This window comes from Sapajus apella, unplaced genomic scaffold, assembly GCF_009761245.1.
Source record: "Sapajus apella isolate SASKATOON/1434 unplaced genomic scaffold, GSC_monkey_1.0 scaffold37, whole genome shotgun sequence".
Classification (NCBI taxonomy): domain Eukaryota; kingdom Metazoa; phylum Chordata; class Mammalia; order Primates; family Cebidae; genus Sapajus; species Sapajus apella.
Genome location: NW_022436977.1, coordinates 17528127 through 17549367, shown reverse-complemented (window position 1 = coordinate 17549367; position 21241 = coordinate 17528127). Strand labels below are relative to the sequence as shown.

General features: G+C 42.1%; 1 protein-coding gene and 1 long non-coding RNA gene across 13 annotated transcripts in view; one reads left to right on the top strand and one right to left on the bottom strand.

The window, feature by feature from the left end:
- Positions 1-21241, top strand: part of SEMA6D (semaphorin 6D) — a 552663-nt gene that overhangs the window by 516839 nt on the left and 14583 nt on the right. For all 12 annotated transcript variants that reach the window (XM_032297552.1, XM_032297553.1, XM_032297549.1 and 9 more), the window contains one exon: positions 21075-21237. In XM_032297552.1, the coding sequence (XP_032153443.1) occupies positions 21129-21237 (109 nt within the window). In that variant the 5' untranslated portion in view covers positions 21075-21128. The remainder of the gene's footprint in view (positions 1-21074; positions 21238-21241) is intronic.
- On the bottom strand, positions 1444-21156 carry LOC116564431. Its single transcript, XR_004274888.1, has 3 exons — positions 21059-21156; positions 9364-9367; positions 1444-1455 (listed from the first exon to the last, which is right to left on the bottom strand). It is a non-coding gene; the product is annotated as an uncharacterized LOC116564431 (long non-coding RNA).

Sequence of the window (21241 nt, the reverse complement as noted above, 5' to 3'; positions counted from 1 at the left end):
GCATGTGTGTTACACATTGCCAAATTATTTTCTAAAATGGTTATACTAATTTACCCTGCCATGTGCAATAGATTGATTTCATCCAAATTTTACCATATTATTATCTTTAAAAAAAAAAAAAGAAGCTAATTTAACCAGTGTAAAATTGTACCTTCTTTTAACAATTTGCATTTCTAGTATTGCTATCAAGAAGCCTGATTTTTGTTTATTTCTTCTAAAAAAATTTTAAAAACTAGATACATGTGCAGAACGGGCAGGTTTGTTACATAGGTATACATGTGCCATGGTGGTTTGCTGCACCTATTGACTCATCCTCTAAGTTCCCTCCCCTCTCCCCTGCCTTCCAACCGGCCCTGGTGTGTGATGCTCCCCTCTCTGTGTCCATGTGTTCTCAGTGTTCACCTCCTACTAATGAGTGAGAACATACGGTGTTTGGTATTCTGTTCCTGTGTTAGTTTGCTGAGGATGATGACTTCCAGCTTCATCCATGTCCCTGCAAAGGACATGATCTCATTCCTTTTTATGGCTGCATGGTATCCCATCGTGTATATGTACCACATTTTCTTTATCAAGTCTATCATTGATGGGCATTTAGGTTGGCTTCGTGTCTTTGCTATTGTAAATGTGCTAAGAAGCCTAATTGTTTAGGAGACTGGGACAAGACATTTTAGGGACAAGTTTCAACTGTTTGACACATAAAAAAGCAATCTGAAGATTATTATTAGGGAATTGTCATAACATCTGTATTCTAACCAAAGACTATGTATTCTCTGCAATATTTCCAGCTCTGACAGCTCATTTCAGTCTTCAGCTGGACTGAGAGGAAAGAGCAAAGGAAGCAGGATTTGGGGATAGAGAGAGTGCTGAGGGGATCCAGGGAAGAAATCACTTACCTAGCTACCTAAGAAACCATCCCAAAACCTAGTGCTTAAAACAACCATGATCATTGGTTTAGCCCCTGAATCTACATTGTGGGCAGAGCTCAGCAGAGACTCTTCACTGCTCCATGTAGAATCAACTGGAGTGGCTCTAGTAGGTGAGGGAAGATCCAGTTCTAAGGTGCTCATTCTCATGGAAGGCCAGTGGGTGCTGCCTGTCAGCTCAGGGCTCAGCCCTTGAGGACGTCTTCACAAGCTGCTTAGGCTTTTTTATACTTTAGTAGCTAGGTTCTAACAAGTGTCCAAAGAAAGAGGAAGTGGAAGCCACCCATTTATTAAGTGCTGGGCCCCAAACTGGCACATTACCATACCATAGCACCATACCGTCACATTCTGTCATTCAAGCAGCCATCGCCCGGATTCACAGGGAGGATATATACACCCACTTCGGAATAGAAACAATATTAAAAAATCGAGACTGTAAACTGCCAGGAAGAATTTTCAGCCCTTTGAGAAGCTGAAAAACTGAATACTTGGAGCACAGTGGACTAGTAGATATTATAGCACCAGCCTCCACCTCTGCTTTCCAAAGTAGTCTAGGGGTTCTCCATTAACCTAACCCACCTATTTCACAACAAGGAATTCGGCCAGGTGTCTCTCGGACTGACTCTTGCACCCTGGGGAATCTGCAGTATTCTACCACACCCCGCCTACACATACAGTCAGGTCTCAGGGCTTTTAATCATCTGTGTAGTTCCTCTTTCCTATTAAGATAGATTTTAGAGGTGGGTCTGAGCGTGTGATGCATCTCAAGAAGAATAATGACATTAGGCATATTCAGTCCATGTACACTGGCAAAATGCTTAACTTCTAACGTGTTGACAGCCGTGTGTATGAGATTCCCACCTGATTGCTGAGTGGTTGAATCAGGTGTCTCTGTTACTAGGAAAAGGGAAATTATTTGAACTGCAGTTTCTTGTCCAGTCTTACAAAGACTATTTCAAGAGAGAATTTGGAACATAGAAAAAGATGTTGAAATCATCAGAGTGATTGGCACTCCTTTTTCAGCCATTTTGTAGGATTGGGTTAGAGTATTTTAGTTGATTGTTGAAAATAGAAAGTAAAAAACATAGACAAGCTTTCCAGAGATAGAGATTTGCCTTCTGATGTTCTTCTCTCTCATATCAACTCTGCCTGGTCAGCCAAATACTTAATAAGGGGTTCAAAAGGAGCCTCTCTTTAACTTTGAAGGTCCCAGGAGGGCGAGGAGCAAGCCATGGGTCCTCAGTTTATTTCCAAGCAAAAGCACCTAAGCAGGGAGGTACTCAATATATGCTCTTCCCTGATCTTGGGGTGGGTCCCTGCTACACCACTGCCCTGTCACCCCTGGTAACAAAGGCTTGAAGTTAGGTCTAAGATGATAGGGAAGAGGCCTCTGACCACTGCTGACCCTTTACTTCAAAGATAAAGAGGCAGGAGGAAGAGGTAGAAACCAATACCTAAGACTTAGGAGACAGGATCCTTTCTAGCTCCTTGTATGAACCTTCTCTCTTATTTGACTTCTTCATAGAAACCTTATTTATATATTTATTTATTTATTTATTTATTTGAGACAGAGTCTCACACTGGAGTGCATTGGTGTGATCTCGGCTCACTGCAACCTCCGCCTCCCAGGTTCACATGATTCTCCTGCCTCAGCCTCCCAGGTAGCTGGGATTACAGGCGTGCCACCACACCCAGTTAATTTTTTGTATTTTTAGTAGAGATGGGATTTCACTATGTTAGCCAGACTGGTCTCGAACTCCTGATCTAGTGATCCGCCTACCTCAGCCTCCCAAAGTGCTGGGATTACAGGTGTGAGCCATCCCACCTGGTATATTTATTTATTTTTTGACACAGTTACCTGGTATACCATTAGACTAGAAGGGGGAATAGTGCTGTTCGTATCTTAAAATAACAATCATAAAATCAAGCTAAAAAACTATGACACTATTCTTAATAAATTCTTAAGTACTACTTCTTCTCTGTTCCTTTTCTTCTGCATTACCTTTCTCTGCTGCAGAGATTAAGACTACAGACATTGGAGTCAAACTGATTTAAGCCCCATTGTTTAGTTTTGTGACCAAAGACAGATTACTTCTTTATTTCCTCATCTGCCAAATAACAGCAACCTCCTAGGGGGTGCCTAGCATAATGCCTGGTGCTTTGTTAGCATGCGACCCTGGCTTGTTATTATCAGCTCTAATTTTCTGGTCTCTGACATCTACATATTACACCTAACTCCAGGTGGGTCTCATGAAAACAAAATAAGAAGGTCAGCAAGCAAACTCTCTTCTCTTAGTGGAGCAGCCATGGGAAAAATTTTATATATGGGCCTGGGAAGTTATTTCTACTAATAAGCCACAGACCCTGCCTTCTAGGAGCTCACAATCTGAAGAGGAAGACAGGAGGTAGATGAGCAAATGTACCCACTGTGGGAAATCCACAGTAGAAATGGATAGAGTGTCCTGAGAGGAGAGTAGAGAGAGGCATGGGGAAGGTCTCAGTCTGGTGCTGGGTCCTAAGGTTGGCTAGGAATTTGCCCATCAGAGGAGCTGCAGAAAGTGTTGCAGGTTCAAAGAACAACAGGAGCAAAGGGCAGGAGGCCTCAGCTAAGCTGGCCACTCGCAGAGCAGCTGCAGCCATAGAAATAAGAGTGTGAATATTGATTTGAGCGAAAGTGTAAGCAATGTCAGTATACCAGGCTGATGTAAGCTGCAACTAAATAAGGCACTGATAATAATACTGCTTTTTCACACTTGCATAGCACCTTTAAAATTTATGAAATGTAAGTATTTTTACTTACATTTTCTCACTTGTCCCTTTAAAAAAAAAAAAAAACATGGTGAAAGAGGCAGTCAGCAGAGATGCTCCCTTATCTCATCTCAGAAGAGGAGAGGTAAGGAGGGAGGTGGGAGCGGCAAGCAGTGCCATCCTGCACAGGAGGGATCCCTCCTGTCCTACACACTGGCCTCCTTTCCCTCTTCTCCCTTGAGCAGCTTGGATGCTGCTGAAAGACAGTAAGCAGAAGGCAAAACCCACACACTTGAGATAGAGCCTAGGGCCTGGGGACTGGTGATGAGAGCACCTCATAAACCAGGCCAGCCCTGTTGGATTGGGGTTGTGTTTGTGTTGATGGCTGCTTCTACTTGTTGAATGTCCACTGATCTGAAGGCTGTCTGGGACTTTCAGCACATATGACATGAAAGAGGTGGCTCTCCCTCTCCACCCAGCTTGGAATAGATGCAATCTCTTGGGAAAAAACCCACAGGTCTCTCCGGTTCTTTTCCCCAGGCCTGCTAGAGTGCCTATATAGATATATACATATACACACTTTAAGTTCTGAGGTACATGTGCAGATTGTGTAGGTTTGTTATGTAGGTATAAACATGCCATGGTGGTTTGCTGCATCCATCCCTGCCTTCATCTACTTTAGATGTTTCTCCTAATGCTATCCCTCCCCAATCCCCCAACACCCTGCTATTCCTCCCCTAGGTTCCCCCTGACCTACATGCGCCGGTGTGTGATGGTCCCCTCCTTGTGTCCATGTGTTCTCATTGTTCAACACCCACTTATGAGTGAGAACATGTGGTGTTTGGTTTTCTGCTCTTGTGTCAGTTTGCTGAGAATGATGGTTTCCAGCTTCATCCATGTACCTTGTCCCTGTATCCTTCCTACAAAAGACCACTACATCCTCTGCGTTTCCTGGTTTTATAATCCTTTCTATTTTTAATCAAAGAGTTACCAGTCTCTATAGTATGTGAGTAGATGAGGAAAAGGAAAACCAGTCACACTTTTCCCCACCAAAGATAATTAGGCGAATTTCCCTCAATCTTTTCACCATTGTTTAGCCTGTTTGCATGTCTAAAGAAAGCAATATTCTTTTTTCTCCATACCTCCCCAGGATGCCTCCCGTGATTGGAATAGAATTTGGAGCCCTAGGTCCACAACATTGGTCATTTTAGGAAATAGGCCAGACAGTATCACTGGCACACTGCTAAGTCCTAAATGTCCTTCCCGGCAATTGCAAAATCAAGGGAAGCCCAAATCTCACTGTGGTCACATCTGCAGCTGTAAGGGCAAATGCCTACCACACATACTGCTGCATAATTTAATGCTTAATTTAATAATTTTAATGCATAATGTAATGTGTTGGTGTGCGTGCGTGCTCATTACGAGTGATTGTGGATGACCTGTCATTAGCAGTTCACCATCAGTGAGTAAAGTGCTCTTGGGAGATTTTTCAACTTTTTTTTTTTTCTTGAGAAGGCACTGGGTTGCACACAGAAATTCATTCAACAGGAAATATTAAAACCCTGTGGGCTAACCATTTTGGGGGGAGTTTATGGCCATAAAAGACAGTTCCAGAACTCAAAGAAACCCACAGTGAGGGGGGATAAGTTATGAAAATAAGGAAATATAATATCATGTGATATTTGTGCTGATGAAAGTGAGCCCAGATTTTCACGGCCAAAGAAGGTAGATCCTGGAGGGAAGTGATTTGTCATGAGGAATCAGTCATGAAGAGGAAGGGACAAGAAGAGCATTGCAGGTGCTGATGGGGACAGCACATGCAAAGGCAGAGAGGTAGGAGAAGCAGAGTTTGCACTGGAATTAGGGGGCCGCTTTACCATGCCCGAAATACAGGGTGTTCAGAGCAATGTCATCCAAATGCTGTCCCCTGGTCCCTCTTGGCCCCATAGTTGTAAGACTACTGCTGAATGTCACTGTGGAAACTGGTTTTGATTTTTGTCAATGCAAATCCATTTTGAGCCTCTCTGAGATTAGCTATCGAGGTCATAAAGCAATGGACCTGGAGACACATGTCCCAGAAGCCTCTTATCAGCAGTATGGCTCCAGTAGTTCTTTAACTCCTTGTCTGAAAAGCATTTATTTACTAATTCGGCAAATATTTACCAAGTAGATACAGTACTGAGTTCCAGATGCTATGGTGGGTAATAAAGATAGAAAACAGACAGACATGACTTCTGTTCTCCCAAAACTGACACGAAGTTCAGTGGAGAAAATAACTTCTGCCCTAAACCTCTAAGTGAAGCTTTAAGGACCAGAATAGATAAGACATATTTGCTTTGAAAAGCATAAAACACTGTAAGTTAAAAGCTCTTTCCCCAAACCCTGGTCTAGGCTGAATATCAATGAGAGCGGGGAACCCCAATCCCCACCCACACACAGAAATTTATTAAATATCAGCTGCAAAGTACATTGGGAATGCAGAGATGGGCTAAGAAACCTAGACAGAGGTCCCGAGTATATGTGAGCTGAGCATCCCACAGCACACTGTACACTTTAACAAAGAAATTGGACATGACCTGCTGGCCTGTGGGAGCGCCTCACCCCTGGGTCCAGGAAAGCTCAAGGGGACACTTAAAGGCCATTATTTCCCAAGACCACATGGTAGTGGGGGTGGGGGGGCAGAATGCACCCTCTGCCATTTCATCTGGGACGCCATCAGAATGCCAAGTCCACATTTGTAAGTGCCAGCGGAGGCTCGCTCCCTGTTCAAGGCATCAGTCAGTTTGTAGTACAAAGCCCATTTGTGGTTCCGCATCACAGATCAGAGGCAGCGGTCTCAGCGCTCCCCTGTCTCAGGGTACACAGAGAGCACATGCACTTTGTATCCTAGGCAACAGCAACGCTACAGCAAAAAACTTAGAAGTATGAATTGGGAGGAATTTTACTCTGAGTAAAGAACCTTTTTCAACCCAGGCACCAAACTCAGAAGCGTAAAATGTCACAACTTGGAAGGGACCTTAGAGATCACCTGCGTTCTAGCCTAGCTTCTTATTGAATACATGGGAAACCGAAGCTGGAAGAGGCAAGTTGGCTTTCTCATGGTCTGTCGGATCCTTAGAGGCTAAGAGTAGAATCCAGATTTTTTTTACCTCCCTGTTATCTCCAGGTGTGTTTGTTGTCTGGGATAAGATTACCATCCCTCAAGGTGATTCATAAGGAAGGTAAGAATAAAGGTAGATAAGGGTAATATAAGGTTCAAAGTGTAATTATCCCTGGCATTAGAACCACACACCCTTCCCAAGGTTGTACCTTTAGGCTTGAACAGGCTTCCTGGTACTCACCTCACCTAATAGTAATTTTTATGGTGCTTACCATGTGCCAGGATCTCTGATAAACTCTTTTAAGAACTCCTTCAGTCCTCAGCAACTCTCTGAGGTAGCTGCTAGTGTGATCCCATCCCCAAGGTACACGGTATTGGAGGCACCAAGTGGTGAACTAGCTCACCCAAGGTCAGATTACTGGTTAGACAGAAAAGGTGAGGCGCCTACCCGAGCAGTCTGGCTCCAGAGCCATGTTCTCCACTTTACACTGGATCCACCGCTCAACACTTGTCAGGCTTCATCCCTCACAGCAGGAAGGGCTGAGCTTGCCGAATACCCTCTTGGTCTTGCATCAGTGTAGTAAAAATTAGGAACTGAGATTTTAAGGGCTTGTATGGATTGACCTAAACTCCCATTTTGCCTCTGTGGCCCCTGAGGTTTCAGAAGTTCATAGTCCATCGATATGGAGCCTAGACAAAAGGCTGCAGGTAAGGTACAGGTGCACTGACTCACGCCCAGCCTGGGCCCTCCCTGAGCTTCACAGGACATACAATTCACTCGGGCTGTTTATTATTCTCATTCTTGGTTACGGCTTCATTTTTAGTCCAGAACTATCAAATGGAACATAACTTACCATGGGCCACATTTCCATCAGTAGGACAAAATACATTAAAAAATACTTATTTTGAAATAATTAGAACTCATAGGAAGTTGTAATAATAGTACAGAGGGTTCTGTGTCCCCTTCGCCCAGGATGTATATTTTAAAAAACAAATTAGGATTGACTTGCGGAATCTTGATAAAGTTAATGCTCTAGATCCTTCTGAACAATCAGCAATCTTTCTCTTCATTTGTCAGAGTCAGGCAACTCTTACTGTGTTTTCAAATACAGAAGGCAAATATTAATACAAAGGCCATATTTTTGGTGATGAAACCCAGAGGACTTGGGACTAAAAATCCTTGACTTATAAAATTTCACTTCTCTTCCTCTGAGTCGTTAGCGTTACCCTTCTGTAAACCCTTCACCAACTGTTCTAAAGCATGACATCACCTGAGAACCTCTGATGAGGCACTTTGCAGATTATTAAAGAAGAGACATGAGCCTCTTTAAATAGAGTGAAATCCCATGTTGTTGGCAATAATACTAACATAGATCATTGAACTCTGTTGTGACATCTGGGTTCTGCACTGGCTTCACCACTCTTGGATCATAAGTCCCTTAATTTACCTGCTTGTTCTCTCCTTTCGTCAGACAGGAATAAGAGCAGCAGCCCATCCTCAGTCCTTCTTTGCCAGGGTATTGTTCATTTATTTGAAAGCCTGAAAAGGCTACATGGAGTTCAGTGAAAGCTATGACTACACAGTGGTTGCATCAGACAAGTCAGTAGCATCGGAACAAACATGCACTACTTCCGTCATCCCAGTCCAGAGGGCAGAACCAGGCATAGACCCAGGCCCTATTATCCTGAGCAGAATGTCACATGCAGGCCATATGGCAGGCCAGCAGGACATCTGGTAGAATAAGCCAATGTTCCACAGACAGGCTGAGTCCTTGAGCATCTGGGTCATCCCTTGGAACCTTGAGCCCTTCCTTTGTCTAGCATGGCTCCTGTTCCTGGAAGCTGAAGGGGAGGAGCCCGGCCTGGCTGGAACTATGCATATGGAGGAGATAACCAAAAAAGAAGGCTTTTAATTTCTCTTGTCACTAGTTAGCCTTGACAATCCTTCGGTTCCCCTGAAAAAAGGAGACACCATTGTTCATTTCTGCTACAACAATCTCCTGCTGTATATATATATATATTTTTTTTTTCTATTATAGAAGGTTCCTTGTGCTTCATACTTTCACAAAGCAAGTTACTATCTTGATGTCTTAAGAGGCTGATATATTTTGTCATCTTCCTGAATAGCAGATTTTCTGCTTACATATCCAGCTCATATTCTCAGTAGTTTTTTCTATTATTTTCACTTCTAATGAGGATTGTTTCTAGGACAGTTTTGCTTTAAAATGAATGTTATTTGAGTTAGGACAGACAGGCCAAAACCTGCAGGAAAATTGTCACTAGAATTGTGGCCCCCAGAGCAATGGTTCTGATCAGAGGTCAAATCCTGGGATTCTTGTCCAAGTTTGCTCAGAATTGGCAAAACAGTTTAGATCCTGTTTTCTGTCCCTTCTTGCCCTACTCTTTTTAAGTTCAGTTCCTTTTTGAATTATTAATATGTGACCAAAGAATTACTGATTCAGATATTGGTGTGCTTTGCTTTAAGAAAATCCAGACAATAGAGAAAACCTTGCATAAGAAGTTTTTAATTTTCAGAAAACTTGAGTCGACACCTTTGTCATGCACATAAAATATAACTCAAATAAAACTGACCCAACTTTGAGGAAGATGCTGATTTTAAAAGCAAGGCATTAATAATGAACACCCAGACTTCCATAGCCCCAGCCTCCCCTTTCCTCTCTCCCGTGGTATTTACTGCCACCTGTGCTTTTTTCTCTTCTGTCAGAATCCATCATGTTCCCTTTATGCTGGATAAGATCTTATAAGTGTCTTCATACTGGTTTCTGGCTTATGTTATATTCTAGCATTACTTACATTATAACTGGAAAAAAGGCCATTGGCCAAAGAAAAGAAATTTCCATTGCAGAATTTCAGACATAAGCCAGCCCTTAGGCAGGCTGATTTTCATTTTATATTTGTTTGTTGGGTAGTGGGGAGTCACATAGGATTGTTCTCTGCCAGTCCCATATACCCACTCTCTAATCTCAGGAATAGCTCTGCTTTCCTTCCCTTTGTTCTGGGAAAGCTGCAAAGTAAGCCAGAATGTCAGCAGTGGTAGTGGGGAGGTTGACAGAAATCATTTAGTTCTTTGGCCTCTGTTGTCCATTTCTGGTGGGGAGTTTGTTAATGATGGGTAGGTGTGAAAAGAGGCATCTGTTGCCTTTTATAGAGAACCTCTTGGTTTTGGAGCACCTGAAACTCATGAACTGGAGGCTAATGAGGCTCTTGTGCCAGCGATGCAGGAGAATGATGGTAGACTCAAGATTCAGTGTTGGGGTGATGGTGGAGAGCTGTTCATTTTGATGGGGCCTATGTGCCACAGCTGAGTCCTTCAGTGTTCTACCTTTTTCTTTATTTCTTCCTCCATTCATTAAGTATTTACTGAGGACCCCCCAGGTGCCAGGCCCTGTGCTGATCCTAGCAGTAAAGAGGAAAATGATCCCTTGAATAGCACAGCCCAATAGAGAAAAATGTGAAAATCAGTTAAGATTGCTGTGGAGTGATAAGTTCTGCAGTAGATTTATACAATATGATAGTATGACTAGCTGTCCTAAGCAGAGCAGTGTTGCTGAAGAGGGAAGAATGAGAAAGGGGAGAGGGCCAGGTAAAGTTTTCAGGTGATGAATAGACAGTTTTCAGGAAGGACATTTTAGGAAGAATATGTGTTTAGAAGACACTGCTTTGGGATTGAGGTGGGGAAGTATCAGTAGGTGAAATGGAGACGCTGGCAATAATAGAATTGTGAAGGACCTTGCAAATCTTGGAAATGAATTTAGACTTTACACATAGGCCTTCAGGAACCATTCAAGTGCTTTTAGACAGGGATGTGACATGATACTGTTTGTGCTTTAGAAAGACCATTCTGGTCGCATTGTGGAGAATGCAGTGCAAGTCTAAGAGAACAGAAACCAATGAAGGGTCAATTCTAGACCAATGAAGAGATCGAGGCAATGGGATGTACAAACAGGTTCTAAGGAAAGAATGATGGACAGGGGGCCGTGCAGGAAGACTCCTAGGCCTAAAACACAAGTCCCTGAGAAGGATATGAAAAATGGCAATAACAGTAGTAATAGTTGTAATTGTGGGATTCTTTTTTTTTTTTTTTTTTGAGACAGAGTTTTCTTCTTGTCACCCAGACTGGAGTGCAGTGGCACGATCTTAGCTCACTGCAACTTTTGCCTAATGGGTTCAAGCGATTCTCCTGCCTCAGCCTCCTGAGTAGCTGGGATTACAGGCACATACCACCATGCCCAGATAATTTTTGTATTTTTAGTAGAGATGGCGTTTCACCATGTTGGCAGAGCTGGCCTCAAACTCCTAACCTCAAGTGATCCACTCACCTTGACCTCCCAAAGTGCTGCCAGATTACAGGTGTGAGCCACCACAACCAGCCCAATTATTGGATTCTTATTAGATGCAAGGGGTTTGGCTACATGCCTTACATAGGTTATCTCATTCAGTCATTGTAATAATATTAGTGCTAGCATTATCCTCAGTGCAGGCAGGAAAATGGGAAAGTTTGAAAGGTTAAGTAACATGCCCAAGGTCACATGGCTGGTAAGTGGCAGTGCTTATATTTGAAGCCAGGGACTCTGAGCTCTAAACCTATGCTCTGCAAGGAATTTAGCAGAGGAGAAGTCAAGGCAAAGTATCTTAAGTTCAATTTTAGACTACTGAATTTAAATTGCCTATATTATACCGAGGTCAAAATATCTAGCAGGGAGTGGGACAGCTGGATCTGGAGCTGAGGAGTGTGGTGTGTGCTGCATGTGTGATCTAGGATTAGTGAATTAGTGGTAGTGAAGAAGGGAGGGGTCATGTGAGCACCTCCCTAAAGACCCAGGCTGGAACTGGGAAGAACATCCAACGGGCAAGCATGTTAAGACAAATTTGGGAAGACTGATGAAAAGGAGCAGCTAGTGAGGTGGGGAGAACTAGGAGCGTCAAAGGTGGAGTTTCACTATCTGATGGAATGGCCAATGAAATTAAATGCAAGTAGATGAAGGAAGATTTAAAATGAGAATTGCCTGGGATTTGGCAATTAGGTGGTTGCTGCATAGGCATTAAAGTTAGGCTAGAGTGGGCTAAAAATATAACACAAAGTGAGAAAATGGAGAATATGGACTCAGGCTTCTCTTCAAAGAAGCCTGGCTGAGAAAGGAAATGGGAGAGAGAAAACAGAGGCAGCCTGAAGGTCAGGGGAATGGCTGTTTGTTTATGATGGCAGTGACTCGAAACGCTTGGATGTTGAGGAGAAAGACCCCTGAGCCATGGGAATTACACCAGGATGCTGTTCCCACTAGATAGGGGAAGTAGGAACCCCTCTGGCTGTCAGGAGAACAACAAGTTTTTACAGTTTTAATTTACGAACCCCCCTTGTATTACATAAAATCAGTCCAGATTGGTGAAATGACTTGTCTGTGGCCACATAGCATGTCTGTGACCCCAGATCTCCTGGCTCCTGGCCTCCTTCCTCTCTTGCTGCCAGTGTCGGTGGGAGAAGAATCACCCTGATGTGTTCCTCATGGTGTGAGTCTTCACTGCTCCAGCCAGGTCCTTCCTTGCTCCTTCCAAATCCACATCTTAACAGATTCTGCTGTGTCAGTAGGGTTTCAGCTGTGTGGAGGGTGAGTCAGACAGCTGCTTTGTCATTTCCTCCACATGCCGTGGGGCAGAGTTTTAGGTGGTTAATTATAAAGTGTCAGTAACGTAACAGTGCTGGAAGCCTCTTCCTCTAACCTGGGAGCCCACATTCCTGGAAGGAGGAAGGGTCTCAGAGTCAGGGGCCTTTCAGCAACCTCCTCATGGCCCACAGTGAGAGAGGAGGATGTATTTATTTGTTCAGTTGTGGCACCTGCACACAGAACCTGTGTACACGAGGTAGAGGGTGGGGTAACAGTAGCCATTCCTTAAATGAAAAAGCCTCGGCTCGTTTAAAACACATCAGCCAAGAGTCACTTGGCAAGCCTGGAGGCAAGGAGCCTTTCAGAAGGGCCCAGAGTAGGCTGCCCCAGCTCTACTTAGGGATCTCTTGGAATCTGAATATATATGATGGTTAATAATCTAGTCTTCTTACCATGCATGGAAGGTGAAAGGAGGCCTGCAATTCAGTGGATATTACCTTCTTATATTCCAAAGCTTGTGGTGTCAGCCAAGCTGTCATACCACTCTGATTAAATGCTGATGATGGTCATTAAGATCTAAAACCTGCCAGAACATACCGCTTAGAATCGAGGCACATGAATGCTGTATAAACCTAAACCTCTCTTTTATAATTGATCTTCGGTTACAGCCCTCCTTGTCTTGGAGGGCACTAAGGTATAGGAATCAACTTGCTTCTCTTTGCTCTCTTCCCACTTACTAAACCCACTGCCTCCCCTTTTGTTTAGTCTCACGGGGTCCTCGTGACCCAGAGGTGGTAAATGGATAATTCCTGTGACTCCAGGTGCAATCGTTCTCATTGACTACAGCGTGAACAGTGCCCCCTGAAATGTCACAGACTACAGACTGAATGGTGCCCTTTGTGCCACAGGTCCGGTTCCACGCCCCCGTCTTTCTACAGCATTCTCCAGTCAGAGTCCATGCTCTTGGGGAGTGGAAGCCCTGGGGGCCCATGCTCCCTGGGTCTGCTGCCCTCTGTTGTTTGTTTAGTAGTATTAAATAAATCTAAATTAGACTTAAGTCCAAAATGCTTACCTTGCCCTAAGGGAGTCAGTGAGGACATGGTGATTCAGGACACATGGTTCATTCTTCTGTTTATTCCTTTATTCACAGTTCATTCACAGTTGCCTCAGGAATTGACAACTGTGAGACATACTTGACCCAAGGGACTGAAAAAAATCTTCCCTAGGTTCTGAAAAATTAGGGGGACTTAGCTAGGCCAAGGATGGGAGGCAAAAAAGGGCCATCTAGAGGGAAAGTAGGAGCAAGATTTGGTAGGTGGTATGAGACTCCAGGGTAGTAGAAGCACAAGAAAAGAGAGATGGAGGCCCAGGGTGAGACAGGAGTCCTCGTGAGAGGGGCAGGACTCAGAACCTGAAAAGCTGAAGGCCACATTTAAAAGATTTGGGTTCCATCCTAAGAGTAATAGAGGGTTACTGGAGGGATTATGAGATTCCGTGATTCTGAAAAGATCATTTGTGTTGTGTCTAGAAAATGAATGGGAGACAAACAGGCAGACAGAGAGGTGGGAAAACCATCAGAGGAATGTAGTATGAGGAAAAGCAAGGAAAGGCAGTATTTGGAAAAGCTATGAACTGTCAACTGCGTCTAAAGCTCCTGAGCAGTCAAAGGAAATGAGACTGGAAAATGTCCATTGCCTTTAGGTACTTGTAGGTCGTCAGTCTCTGAGAGAGGAAATAGAACACAGAAAGAAGAAGAATGGGCAGGAGGTGAGGAAATTATGAGCAGCGAAGACACAGGTGATAGCTTGAGTGGGATCAGGGATACAGGAGGTATTTTCCTTTTGTGTGTGTGATGGGGGAGACATGGACAAATTTCAGTTCTGATGGACAGTATTTAATTAAGAGTTACAGAAAATAACAGAAATATAATCAATGTCTTTTTATTCCAGAAAAAGAATGAAGGGATTGGATTACAAGCACATGTGTTGGGGGTGGGCCAGGCACAGTGGCTCACGCCCGTAATTCCAACATTTAGGGAGGCCAAGGTGGGCAGATCACTTGAGGTCAGGAGTTCAAGACCAGCCTGGCCAACATGTTGAAACCCCACATCTACTAAAAATATAAAAATTACCTGGACATGGTGGTACATGCCTTTAAACCCAGCTACCTGGGAGGCTGAGACAGAGAATTGTTTGAACCCAGGAGGCGGATGTTGCAGTGAGTCAGGGTCACACCACTGCACTCCAGTCTGGGTAATAGCGCAAGACAGTCTCAAAAAAAAAAAAAAAAAAAAAAAAAAAAAGCACATGGGGAGAGTGGATGTATTTGGCAATGGGAAAGGAGAAGACTGAGGAATCCTCAATCTTATGGCTTTTGTATTCTATGTGAAATAGCTGTGGGGAAAGGGGGAGGAATGTAAGTAGCAGTGTATGGAGACATAGCAGACTGGGGCCTTGAGGAAAGTGGGAAGTTTACATGTGTGGATTGGGGGAGTGGTCTAATTTAATTGAGAAACATAGGATCTCCATGGAGTTTGTGATGCTGTTTGTAGTTGATGACAAGGAATTCTGCTACATTACTAACAAATTGTCCCAGAGTGTGGTTGTCTCAACCGGTGCTCAGCTGCTCTGGGGCAGGTGAAGAAGGTGAGTGGCACATTCATCTAAGGTTAAGACTTTGCAAGAAAGGCTGACAAATACACAGAGGATGAGGGAGTCAGGAGTACAGGCAGAATAATGGACATGATTGACCATTGACTATTATACCTAGGATGGATAAAGAGGTATGTCAAGATCAGAGAAGACTAATGATTAGAAGAAAGGAGAACAGTTAGTGGGCTGAAGGCCCTGATGAGAAGGAAGAGAGTCATGGTGTGAAAGTGGCCAGATGAGCAATCTGGAAGAACAGGAGGTTAGCATCAGAACACACAACGCTTGACTTTATGATTTTGAGGCTGAAGTCTCCATATGGAACCATGGGCTGGGGCTAGTAAAGTCTTTGAAAAGCTAGAAAAAAATGCCTGGGAAACTGTCAGGTAAAAGACAGGAGCAGCACTTCGACCAAAGACTTTTTGTAAGATCACTGGAGGCCCAAGGTCTAGAAGAGTCATCAGAAAACTAAGAGGATCCAACTCCATGTTCAGACCCTGAGGCAGGTGGAGTCTGAGAGTCTAAGCAGATACTCTTTGCATAGACAAGAGATAGGGGACAGCTTTCAAATCAACATGGTATCTCTCTGGGTTCTTTGGGCTAGGGATAAAGTAGGCCTACCCCATTTCTACATTCTCATTTCCTTTAAACTATTTAGTTTTCAGGAAGACAAAGACTATATACTACTTTCTCTATCTGGGATTCATTAATTTCAAACTGAGCTAATCATAAAAATAACTTGTGGTCATATATGGTGGCTCATGCCTATAATCCCAGCACTTTGGAAGACCCATGTGGGAGAATCATTTGAGACTAGAAGTTCGAGACCACCCTAGGCAACATAGTGAGACCTCAGGTCTACTAAAAATACAAAATAAAATTTCTTTAGAAGTTTAAAAATTTGCATTAACCTTCCCTATAAATTCTCCTGCCCAAAGAACTCTTCCTCAATATTTCTTTTAGATTGCATCTGCTAACAACAAATCTCTTGAGTTTTTATTTGTCTAAAACATCTTTATTTTGCCTTCATTTTTGAAGAATATTTTTACACGTTGTAGAATTCTAGGCTGGAAATTTATTTCAGCAACTTAAAAATGTCATTCTATGTTCTGCTGGCTTCCATTGTTTCCACTGAGAAGTCCGCTGTCTGTAGTATTCTTGCTTTTTGGAAGGTAATGCATCTTAGTGTTTAACATTTTTAAAGTTTGTCCTTGTTTTAGCATTTTGACTACGATGTGTGTGATTTTTTTTTTAGAACTTTTTAGAATTTCTTGAATGTGTGGCTTATAATCTTATATCAGTTTTGAAAATGTGTGCAGCCATTAACTTGTCAAATATTGCTTCTATCCCATCTCTCTCTCTGCAGTCACAAGGACTCCAGTATGTCCATCTTTTCACAAACTCCTATGTTTCTTACTCTCTTGTCCTTTTTTTATCAATCTTTTTGCTCTCCATATTTGTCTGATAATTTCTATTTGTCTTTTCACTAATCTCTTCACCTCTGACAAATATGTTGCTAAACACATCTATTGAAGATGTGTTATTTATTGTGCTTTTTTGTTGTTGAATTTTTATTTAATTCTTTTTTATAGATTCCAGTTCTCTGGTGAAATTCTCCGTCTTGTCATCTTCTTTGCTTGGACAAAAAAAGCACAGTTATTTTCAAAACATATGTGTGATAACTCTAATATCTGGGCTACCTGTGTGCCTATTTCTGTTGTGTTTTTTTCTCTCTTTCTTAGTTGCAGTTTTTGGAATTTGTAATAATTTCTACTTGAACATTGGGCAATGCATGTAAAGAACTGTAGTTTCTGGATGATATCTTTTTGTGAAGAAGTGTAATCTTATCTTTTCTGGCAAGCAGCTAGAGTGGGAGATTATATCCATCCAGCCTGGGACTTAGCTTATTGGATTGGATTGGATTGGATTGGAATTTTTGTAAAACATGGTTTGCCTTACATTTTTCTCCTCTTCTGGAGTGTAGCTTTTCAGAGGCCCAAATGATAGCCTTTTGTTATTTACTGGTACTCTTCCTTCTTGGTGAGTCCTAAACTTGTGACTGCTAGAAATTTTTATAGTTGTTGTATATAGCATTGTTGTATATAGTTGTTGTATATAAGCATTAAGTTGTTGTATATAAGTATATATAAAATTAGCAAATATAAAATGATAAAAATATTACATCATAATATATAATATATATATATAAATGTTATAAAAATATAAAGTTAGCAAATATTCATAAGGCAAAATCAAGTGCTGAGTATAGGGCTTAGCTCTGTGCACCTGCCTTCTCTCAAGTATCCTGTCACTCAAGCCCTAGTTGTTCTGGCAGCTCTCAACTCCCATAAGAACTTTGCTCATCATATTTAGTATTTAACATCAGGAATGTATGGGAGAAGTTCATATAAAATACCAAAAAGTGAATAAGCTTAACTATTCAGGCATCCTTGTTCTCACTGTGTCAGAGAACAAGGAGTAACTTCATGTAGGAATGTTTTTTAAGCTTGCATGTGAGGAATATGGTTTCCTCTTAGTAGGAGGCCTCTACATCTGTGAAGCTGTGTGCCTTATCCTCTAAGAATGCCCGTCATTGTTAGAATGGTATACATAAACAGTTTGGCAAATAGTTGTACAAGATGAAAGAATGAACTTTTTTTTTTCACCTTTTTACCAGACAAGATATAACCAGAATAGACATGATGATAGTCACTAAAATTTAGCAAATATTTACTTTGGAGCAGACTCTGTTAGATGCTTCATAGTGATTATCTCATTTAATCCTAAAAGGAGCCTATGGCATAGTAAAGATAATTACTCCCATTTTACATTCGGTGAAACTGAGGCTTAAAGAGATAAAGTCAATTTAAACAGGGCCCAAGATCCAGGAAGTCAATGGCACAAGCAAGTTCAAACTCAGATTTTTCTAGTCCCAAGGCCCATGTTTTTTTTCCAACATTTCATCTTGCTTCATGGCCTGCCCTTTTTAACCTAACTAGTATCATGATTTCAGGACACTAACTAGTATCATGATTTCAGACCCCTGGACTCCTGATATATCTTCTTAATTAAAGTCAGAGATAAGTAGTCTGAGTGGTTTACATACAAATACATCTCCCTGGTACATTGCTTTCAGGTATTTCCAGATTCTTCCCTCTGCCCCCCAGCCTTTGAAATATGTATCACATTAAATGCCTCCATTTATAACTACTATGGCAAGTCTGAATGTTATTATTATTATTATTTTTTTTTTTCAAAAATACAGCTTTACACAGAGACAGGAAGCAGTTAGTGGTAGGGCTTTATTTTGGGATGATTAGAGTGGTAAGGGGTGGGGCATGGGGAGAAATTGCTTTCTGCAGTGTCAGATGAATGAGTTATAGGAAATGATAGCTCAGCCAGCAGCTTGGTGCTTGCTAGTGAGTCAGCAGTGATTCCATCCTCAGCCGCAGTGCTGGAATCACAGCTGAGAGACAGTCTTCCTGGTGAGGGCTCCTCCCCATCCTGCTATCTGGGACATGGAGGCTCTGCTTACCTGATGTGAGCCATTCACCTACCTGTCATGGAGGAGAAAGAGTCACAGAATGATCTTTTTGTTTTAATACAGATGTTTCTATACTTCTTTGGGATTAATTGGTATTTCTAATTATTTTGCCCGATATCTAGCAGAAAGATTCAGTGACTTTGTATCTAGAGGATGATGTTTGGAACTGGTGTCATAGTAGAATCTAGTTCATAGGGCAACATTTTGTACTTTTATGCTACTTCAACTTTAGAAGGTCTTTATAAATGATAAAAACAGTATGGAAAACATGACAGGAAAACACTGCTTCAGAAGAAGGGGTAAACAAGGAGAAATCATCTTGTCAGGACAATGGAAACCATGCAGATGTAGTACAAAAACTAGAACCAAATCATTGTGGTTGTTGGAGTACTACTGTAGGATTGCTGGTGATTGTTTTTTTGTTTTGTTACTTTATTTTTCCAATACGTAGGCACAAGTTGTAAAATTTACCCTTGGAGTAGTCCTCTAGTGATTTAAGATAACTAGTGGTGAAAAATAACTGGCCACATAACCTTAATATTTGAGGATATCTTTTCCCCAGGCCCTGTTGAGACTCTTATCCTCTCATACCCAGTATTCTCCAGTAGGAAATGGGTAGAGAGGTCTAACTTTTCTCGGAATTTCCTATATGCTAGGCACTTGGTTCCTTTTCACTCTAAGAAGGCGCTATTATCCATATTTCACAGATAAACTAATGCTCAAAGAGATTGAAGGAATGTTCCCAGGCCAATAAGCTAGCATGTGGTATAATTTCATCCATGCCCAAGTCCTACTGACTCCAAAGTCCATGCTCTTGAGTGCAAAACGATGCCACCACCGTTTCCATTCCATCTGCTTTTTGTAAGGCAGTTTAAACATGTTAACTTAGTGCTGGATGGATCATCCACAAAGAAACATTTACTGCAATATATTATTCTCTTTTTGCAAAACTGGGACTCTAAAACTCACATATACTTGATTTGTACTTTAGTTGGAGAAATATTTAGAGCATTGGATAGCATGCATATCTGTGTGTTTCACGTGAGGTCCATAAAAAAGGCACAGTAAACACCCAGTTTAGTGGTTGGACTCACCAGGAATTTGCGGTGATTCTTACAATCTCTTCTGAAGTTCTTAAGTATGTAAGATGGAAGATAATGCTAAATGTTTTGTTGTTCAGAACAGTGGCTGGAAGTGACAGTTTTGGTTGAGGGAGGGGGGTGGTATTGTTGCAAAGTGGAACACTTACAACTTTACAGAAATATCCATCTCATTGGCCCAACAGAGCCCTAATTTATCTTTTTAATAAGCTAATAACATTTAAAGATCTTTTAAATTTTTTACTGCTATTATAATGCAATTAATGCTGTGTTTTGATAGCTTTATTGAGGTATTGATATATAATAAACTGCACATATTTAATGTACAATTTGATTAAGTTTAACACCTATGAAATAGCACTTCAATAAAAATGATGAATATATCCATTTCCCCAAATAGTTTTTTGTAATGCTATATTTTTGGAGGAAGAAAGTCCAGTCACTTATGTTCTCCTTTCCATTTGGTAAAAAGAGCCTGGACGGGGACTCAGATGATGTGGGTCTGGACTCCAACCTTGCCTTAACTAGCTCCACACAATTCACTGAGTCCTTTTTTTGGCCCTTGGTTTTTCATCTGAAAACTGAGAGGGTTGGGCCAGATGGTCCCTAAGGATCCCTGCAGCTCCAGAGTTCAATAAAGCTAAAAGGACCAGCATACTTAGGGTATTGGTTTGTGTCCAAATGGTTTTATGTAAAAACGTAGACTTCCCTGGTGGCCTGGTGTCAGCTGTGCCACTTCATCCCTGCCTTGCTTTGCTTGATTGGTTGTCATGAAATCATTTTATTTAATTCCATTTCACCCTGATGCAGGGTCATTCTTGTCATTGTCTCCATGCTGGTAGGGAACTGCTCGACTTAAGAATTTAGGGCTAAGGCTTGGGTAATGCTGGGAATTTGACAACATCATAAGCAAAGAGCTGAGGAGAGATGATGACAGGATCAGCCCTCTGGCTATTTTTGAGGCATCTTGAGCATTTTATGGGGGGCAGAGGCAAGTTGTATTGGGTATATTTCAGGACCCAGGGAAGGGAAGTGGATTGGAATTTAATTAAAATTCTGATTCCAATTTTACCCATCTTCTTGCCAAGTCAGCAGCTAGCATTTCTGTTCATGGTTCTGGTGACTCTGCTGTGATGACATGCAGTTACCTCCAAAATTCTTGTGAATTTGCTGAAAACTTCAATATGCTCAACGAGATGCTTTAATCAGGCTTGGCATACTGCCATCTTTTGCCTGTGTTTTTGGCGATACCTGATCTACCACTGCCAGCATTCCCAGTGGGAGAGGGGCTTTGAAGGGAGCCGATGGTGAAAACTAAGCTGATTGCAAACAAGAAAACTATTTCATTGCAGCATAGAGATTTTTCCAAACTGCTTCTGTTTTCCAGGTAGCTCAGTGGCATTTCTGGGCAGGGGCTACCCTGACTTCACCTTGGCCCACCATGAGGGTCTTCCTGCTTTGTGCCTACATACTGCTGCTGATGGTTTCCCAGTTGAGGGCAATCAGCTTTCCTGAAGATGATGAACCTCTTAATACTGTCGACTATCACTGTAA